Here is a 7598-nt window from a genome sequence, read left to right as displayed (position 1 = left end):
AAGGGTAGGACGCAAGTGAAGGTCACACTCTTTATTAATGATCACGAGCCGCCTGGGAGGTGACATAAAACGTTGGAGCAGGATCGACGGCGACACACACATCCATTGGGGCTCCAGGACTTTGGTGAGTATTTTTCTCCATCTTGAAGTCATTTCACTGAGAGAAGATCCAAGTTGGACATATTTGTGTTGCAACTGGCGGGATCACTTGAAAGGGACTGATTAGGGATCAAACGTCAAAGTGGACTTCCTGCTCTTGTAGAGTTTGGACCCTGAAGACTTCAAGTACACAAAAACGTACTTGTCTGGCATGGATCCGATGATTGAACGTAGGCAAGGTCGGCTTTGACTTTAACGGTCAAGATTTCCTCATGTGGATTTTCATGCGCACGGTAAAAGAGCAGACTTATGAAATTCTAACCTGCATACCCTTTGCAAGAACAGAAAAGATAAGGAAAGATCCATCCATTTTTTTTTTTTTGGTGGGGCGCATTGCATCGTCTCCTGGTTTGTGAGGATTGTGTGGATGTCAGTCTTAAGTGCATCGTTACCTGATGGTTTGCCAACTGAAAAGGTGGAGGGGGGCATCGATTGACATCTTAAAGTGCGGCAGGACAATTGTCTCAAAGCACTTCATTGTGATGAACATGAGCGCCGCTGAAACAGCCCTGTTTTTTGGGGGGGTGGTAGGATGCTTGCGCATTTACAGTAGATGCTGACAGACCATTCTAATGAGCAGGTTAGCTTGTCAAATCGTCCGGGCATGGCTTTCCAGATTCCGAGCTGACTCTGTGGCAGTTAAAGCCCCGGGCCTCGAAATAAGCATAGGACTGGTTCAGCTCCTCTGGCAAAGTCACATTGCTGATTGACACTTTTGAGACAAACTCCTGTTGGTAGTCAGTGATGCACTTTAAAGTCATCTGGATCAAGTTCAGCTCTTTGTTGTGCTGCTTGTATCTTGCCTTTTCAGCCCACAAAGCCATCGGAGACAAATGGCACAGCATTCAACAATAACCTCACCTAGCAGTTGCTAATTTATGATTTGGGTATACTGTGCTTTTTACTGCAATGTGTTCTGGTAATAATGGTCTGGGTACACAATGTACAATGTGCTTGCCCTGATAACAGAAGCAAAGCCCCCAAGAGCTAGATCAGCTCCCCAAAAAAGTCTTTTCGAAGCTGCGCTGATTCTTCATTGTACACCTTGACTGCTTTGAGTCATCGCCTTTGGGCTGGGTGCAGGAACACTGATGGGCCTGGCTGGGGTGGGGCACGGTTCAGTAGGCATCCGTCACATTCCGGTAGACCTGATCTAGAGTATTGCACTCCCTCGTGCCAAAGTCCGCAAATTGGTGGCATTTAGCGAGTGATTATTTCGCACCTGCCACAAGCCGGAGCCTGCTGATGCTGTCAAATGAGCTAACCAGAGTAGATAGACTGCACTGAACTCACCTTGGCAATCTGTCATCTACAGTTTGATTTCACCGTAACAGTTTGATTCAAAAGCCTCTGCATTGCCCGAGAGCCACTTTGGCGTGACTACAAGAACTGAGTGTTACCTGACTTGGCGTTGGGAGAGTCAGTCATTCTTACTCTCAATGAGTCCATTTGATCATCAAAATCGTGGACGTTAGCTCGAGAGCTTTGCTTTTCCAACCCAAGCATATTGCCCCGCCTCATATTCTTTTTCTCTCTTTATGATTTTTACAGGTAATAATCATTTGCCTTGGTACATGAGGGGACGAAAAAGCACCATCATGATGATTAAAACTTTTGTTTATGTAGTTCTGCTTCTTGGTAAGTAATCCGAACTGATTATCACAATCAAGAGATTCATGTCATAATGTCTGACGAAACTGCTCTTTTGAAACAGGAGCCATTGTTGAGGGACTTCATCCACGCGGTGGCAGTGGTAGAGTGCTCCTTCAGACTGAAGACGAAGTCCCTGGCACTACAACTGTTGCTAACATGGCCTCCGACAGTACAACCGTTGGCAACACGGCCTCCGACAGTACAACCGTTGGCAACACGGGCGCCGACAGTACAACTGTTGGCAACACGGGCGCCGACAGTACAACCGTTGGCAACACGGGCGCCGACAGTACAACCGTTGGCAACACGGGCGCCGACAGTACAACTGTTGGCAACACGGGCGCCGACAGTACAACCGTTGGCAACACGGGCGCCGACAGTACAACCGTTGGCAACACAGGCGCCGACAGTACAACCACCGGCATCGCGGGTGCATCGTCAGGGGCCACCACTGGAATCACAGGTACCTCGGATGAAGTCACTGAAACTATTGCACAAGTTGCAATCCGAAGATCAGCAGAGACAGCTTTCGCAGCATCCGCAACTGCCGCATCAACAGCAACATTCCTGACCAGCTCAGCTGTGGCAGCAACAGCCGCAGCTTCAGGGGGATCCCCAGAAGCAGAAGCAGCTGCAGATGCTGCTACATCTGCCGCACAGGGGGCGGTCGACGCCGCGGCAGAGTTTACAGAAATCGCAACGACTGCAACAGCAGCAGAAAGAGCAGCAGCAGCAGACGCAGCAGTAGCAGCAGCTGAGGATGCAGCGGATGCTTCTGAAACTGCTGCAGCAAGAGCGCAAGAAGCTGCAAATGGTGCGACCGGAGAATTGGCTGAGCGTGCAGTACAACTCTCAGAAGCTGCACAAAATGCAGCAACCATAGCGAGAACCTCCGCAACTAATGCTGCCTTAGCAGCAGATGTTATAGATTCTGACCTCACCGCAGAACAGGCAGAAGCTATCATCCAAGATGCAAGAGATGCAAACCAAGCGGCTGAAATGGCAGCACAAGAACTCCAAGAGTTACTTGATTCGGAAGACCTGCCACCAGATGTCGAGGCCAGCATAAGAGAAACTATCGAGGCGGCCGAAGCCTCAGCTGCCATGGCAGAACAAACTGCAGCTCAGGCTCAAATGGCACTCGACACAGCACAACAAGCTGCGGCACCAACTGCTGGTGCCGATACCGTAGCTGCCTTAGCTGGTGAATTAGCTGTCCTACAAATACAAAATGTAGCACAAAGCGCAAGTGACGCTGCTCGAGCGCCCTCAGAAGCTGTCCAAGCCTCAAGAGAAGCCGCCGTGGCGGCAGCAGCGGCGTCCCTTGCAGTCTCAGCCGCAACAGTTACCGCAGCTGAAACTGGAGCCGATCTAGACGACGTCATCAACGCCACCTTGGCCAGTATACAGGATGCAAATAATGCGGCTTCAGCAGTTGCAAATGGAGAAGCAGAGCAGCAGGAGGCTAGAAATGCCACAGCAAGACTAGCAGAGGCCACAGAAGCGTTAGCTGAGGCAGCAGAAGCCGCATCATCGCCAGGAGGGTTTGATGCTGAAGCGGCACAGGTGGTGCGTGACGCGGCAACAGTGGCCGGACAAGTGGTGAATGCGGGACCAGATGAATTTTCCAACGCCACGGAAGAATTGGTAGCAGTATCCCAGAGCGCTAGAGAACTATTTTCAAGACAGCCGTCATCCACTCAGACACCTGAAACGTTTGCAGCAATGCAGGACGCAGAACAGGTCGCCGTACTGACAGAGGTTGTGGGAATCTCGGCCGGATCTGCGAACGATTTAGCAGGCGCACAAAGTTTAGCAACAGTTGCAAATGCAACCACGCAGTCAGCGGTGGACATGGTGCAAAACCTCCCGGAAAGAACGGCACTCGCCTTGGCACAAGACTCATTAGTGGTCGGCTTGACAGCCTCAGCCGCGGCTATAACGGCGACGTGCGCGTCAGCGACAGCGGCAGCCGGGTCAGGGGCACAATCGGCAGCCCAAGCCACGTTAAGCGCCGCTGAGGAAGCAGCGAGCGCCGCCACCTTACTGAGCAACGGTGAACTTAGCTTGAGCTCGGCAGTGAATGATGGACTTGCTGCGTCCCAGGAGGCCAATAATGCAGCCCAAGTAGCCTCGTCGGCATCGCAAAATGGATCTGCCCTGGCCATGGAGTTTGCAAACGTGGCCATGGAGGTGGCTGGAATAGCATCCAGGGCAACGGCGGCTGCGCAAAACGTAGCGTCTGACGCTGCAACCACGCAAACCATCATCGATACCCGCCGAGTCGCCGAAGAGATCGATGACGACTGGAGAGCGTTGCTGGCGAGGCTACAAGACATTCTGGATGATGCTTCGGAGGACGACTTGGAGGAGATTCTGACTCCGCTGGCGGTCCTGACTGTGGCGTCCACGGCGCAGTCGTCCATCGAATCCACCAGGAGGGCGGCAGACTTGGCTGTGACGACAACCACGGCGCGTCTACCGCTCGACCTGGAGACGGCCACGATGCAATCTCTGGCGTCCGTGGCGGCCACGTCCGGCAATTTGGCAGTGAGAGTGGCAGACACCTCGTTGGTCACGTCGACGCAAATAAATGCCGCCGGCGTCCCGAGGCTCTCGTTCGCCACCGCGATTGCCGCCATCATGCTTGCGCTGATATTGTGACGTGTGTTTCAAGTCTTGTAAATTTGTACATTTTGAGAAGCAATACATCTATTAATCCTTGTGTTATACTATATATTTCAAACGTGATCATTCTTTTTTCAGTAAGGACACCATCATGAAAGTTGGAACGAGCAAAAGCGAAAATGAGTTGTGCTTCAACTTCTCTTTGGACACCCTCCAAACTGTGTTTTGGAATTGTGCGTCAAATTAAACTGATTAAATAAGCGTGACAGAAGTGACACGTTGGACTCACCTCACACATGATCGTGAAGCCAAGTGGCGCTTCTCCTCGAAGAAATGATTGTGCAGGGTTTCCAATATTTCACCTGATATTTAATTTACAATACAAGAAATAAACATGTTGGAATGACAACATGCACCACTGCTCCTTTCTTAGCGAGCCGACAATAAAAAAAATCTTAAAAAATTGAAGAAATGGACTGAATGCTTCTTTCTTGCCTCTCCATCCACATCATCATTACATTAGCGTACGCAAAATGGTCCCCACCGAAAGACCCAACAAGTGTGTTTGCCAAATTGGCTCTTTTCATATCCGACGGAACGTACAAAATATTGACATGGCTGGACGCTGAACTCTCAGCCGGTTGCATATTTTCACCTCGGCAGCCATTTGGGAAGAATTCAGTCAACGTTAGCGTGAAACGTTCAACTCGAGTAAGATGCCCTTCCTGACGAAACTGGATTTCTACTCTCCAGCTTCTCGTTGATTTAGATCTTGTTAAGATTCTGATCCATTCTGAGGATTTCCCCAAATTGTGACTGTGAAAAATGACTCAAGCAACTTTCAACTTTTGAAGCTTCTACCGAGCGTGGAAATTCCACGTGATCCCTGACATTGTGCCACGTTCTCCTGTGGCAGAGGGAAGCTTAGCATTCCGCCAGAGACGGCAGGCAACAGCACATGTTTGTGGTATGGTCACTCGTCCGACCGGGTGGAAGCTGACCATGAGTCGGTGGCAACAAGGCACAACAAACAATGCAGGACAACCAGGCCCAGGTGACGAAGCCTCCATCAGGAGCAGATGAGCACCAGACGGACACCAAAGTCGCCGTGTCCAAATTCACACTTGGGGCCGCATTTTCTTGGCCGCATAACGTCGCATCGTACGTGATTATCAAATTCAAACATGGCAATTAGACCGGGTCATTTGAAGCATACAAAGGACCGCAGAAACCGTGGTGAATTTGGACAGTCGTGATGTGAATTTGGAGTTGCGCCATGCGGCCAGCTTGTGAAATTGGACACGCCTGTCGCTCTCATGACATTGACGTACTTGGACTCTCCCAGGGAGCCTTTGTGTACACGCTGCAAAACTAATGACTTTGTGTGAAAGCTCAAAGTGACATGGAATATTGAAGAATCTGAAATGTTGTACCCCTGAGGGCGATCTATGGGGAATGAGAAGAAGGCCTCCACCCTGCAGGTGACAAACACACACAGGGGTCCGCAATCCTGTTCCTCAAGGGCCGGTGTCCTGACTGTTTTCCATCTCTCCCTTCTGCAACACACCTGATGCAAATGATCAGATAATCAGCAAGGTCTGCAGAAGCTAGATAACGATCCTGATCATTTGAGTCTGATGAGTTGCAGCGGGGGCAGATGGAAAACTGGCAGGCCCTCGAGGTACAGGATTGAAGACCCCTTCTCTAAGACAACAGTCTTGGGAAAAGCCAAAGCCTCCCAAATGGCACATGCAAGACAGACCTAAGTCTTTTGTCGTAAGATTGCCCATTGTTGTGTGTGTTTACTTTTTTGTGATATTATGAAATTTTGAAGACAAAGTCACTTTTCACCCATGCAAAAAGGTCAGGGAGAAAACCTTGTGGCCTGCATCATAGCGCCCCCTAGTTTCCCAATGCGGATTGAAGAGGCTCACCATGTAACAACAACATTGGCCAAGCTAAATTGCAACGTGTGGAGGCTGCCACTAGGCCTCTCATTTGTCTATGATGTCATGCGATGGCGACTGAAACACAAATTCTGAGTAAAAGGTTGGAGAGCCCAAACAACCACCTGATGGCAGCAGAGGACATGCAAATCAGAGCGCTCCGTCTAATCTGAAGAGGAAAGAAATGGCAAGACCGTTCAGACGACCTGCGTTTATCATACCAATCCTTGCGGAACCTGAGCTCCTCTGGCACCGGCCTTTTCGTTATTCCTAGGTTGAGGACCAGAACAAATGTTGAGGCTGCATTCAGCCATTCTGGTCCTCGGTGAAGGAATAGCCGGCCAGAGGACATCGGGTCTGCAGAGACTCTTGATAGATTGATTTAAGAGGTGACTTTAGACACACCCTTTTATTTTGGTTCTTAATTTATTTCTTTTAATCCTGGACTGCTCTCTTATTGACTATTATTGTCGTATAGTTCTTCGCTTTTTTTATGTTCTGTCATTTAGTGTCATTGTTTTTCTTGATTATATTTTAGCTCCAGCGTTTCCTTGTGGGGGGCCTTGCGCTGGGAGGTGTGGCTGGCCTTCTCACGGGGGGTGGTGGGGGTAGGTGGGTAGTAGTAGTTTCGTGTGGTTTTCACACCTCCTGTCTCATCCCTGAAAGCCAATTCCATTTTTGAGGTGTGTAGTCGAGAGCAAGTTTTAACGCTTGGTTCGACCACCAGGGTGAGATTCCTCTTAGTCAGGCCCCCAGAGTGCTAGCTGCACTCCAGGGAGCCGCTCAAGCCTCCACATGACGGCAACGTGGGAATCTCGGTCGTGGAGGGGTAGGTGGGTGAGGGGGGTTTGGGGGAGTCTTTCTGGACTTCCTTTTTTGTAATAATTGGGATGGTTTTAATGCTGCATGAAAAGTCTTTTATCAATACAATTTGATTTTGATTTGATTTGTTTTGGTTGCTTTTGGTTTTGTGTTTAGTTTCAGGTTTTTCTTGCATTTCTTTGTCTCGTTAAGTTTATTGAGTCCACCTTTGCTTGTCGTCGCGCTCCCTGGTGTTAGCCAATCAGCTCCCTCCATCCTTATGTGTCTTGTCCAGGTGTTCGTCGTTTCCTCGTCAATTTGCTTGTATTTAGTTCCCTGGTTCCTTTCAGTCGTCTGGTCATTGTCTCCTGTCGTGTGAAGTGTCTTTTGCCCTTCCTCAAGTCCCCCCCC

At 49.7% G+C, this 7598-nt stretch overlaps 1 protein-coding gene across 1 annotated transcript; it reads left to right on the top strand.

The window, feature by feature from the left end:
- On the top strand, positions 1-4867 carry LOC148321849 (uncharacterized). Its single transcript, XM_088318876.1, has 3 exons — positions 1-124; positions 1711-1797; positions 1874-4867. The coding sequence occupies exons 2-3, from the start codon at positions 1734-1736 to the stop codon at positions 4474-4476; spliced, it is 2667 nt and encodes an 888-aa protein (XP_088175002.1). The 5' UTR covers positions 1-124; positions 1711-1733; the 3' UTR covers positions 4477-4867.
- Positions 4868-7598: the final 2731 nt, after the last annotated feature.

Source organism: Idiotropiscis lumnitzeri, chromosome 16 (genome assembly GCF_059441095.1).
Source record: "Idiotropiscis lumnitzeri isolate Australia: NSW breed Sydney's pygmy pipehorse chromosome 16, RoL_Ilum_1.0, whole genome shotgun sequence".
NCBI lineage: Eukaryota > Metazoa > Chordata > Actinopteri > Syngnathiformes > Syngnathidae > Idiotropiscis > Idiotropiscis lumnitzeri.
Note: the sequence above shows the minus strand (reverse complement) of the source record. Positions and strands in the feature narration are given on the sequence as shown.

Coding starts and splice junctions, on each gene's coding strand:
- LOC148321849 (XM_088318876.1), top strand. CDS start 1,734: ATGAGGGGACGAAAAAGCACCATCATGATGATTAAAACTTTTGTTTAT. Junction 1,798..1,873: donor TTATGTAGTTCTGCTTCTTG/GTAAGTAATCCG, acceptor CTTTTGAAACAG/GAGCCATTGTTGAGGGACTT.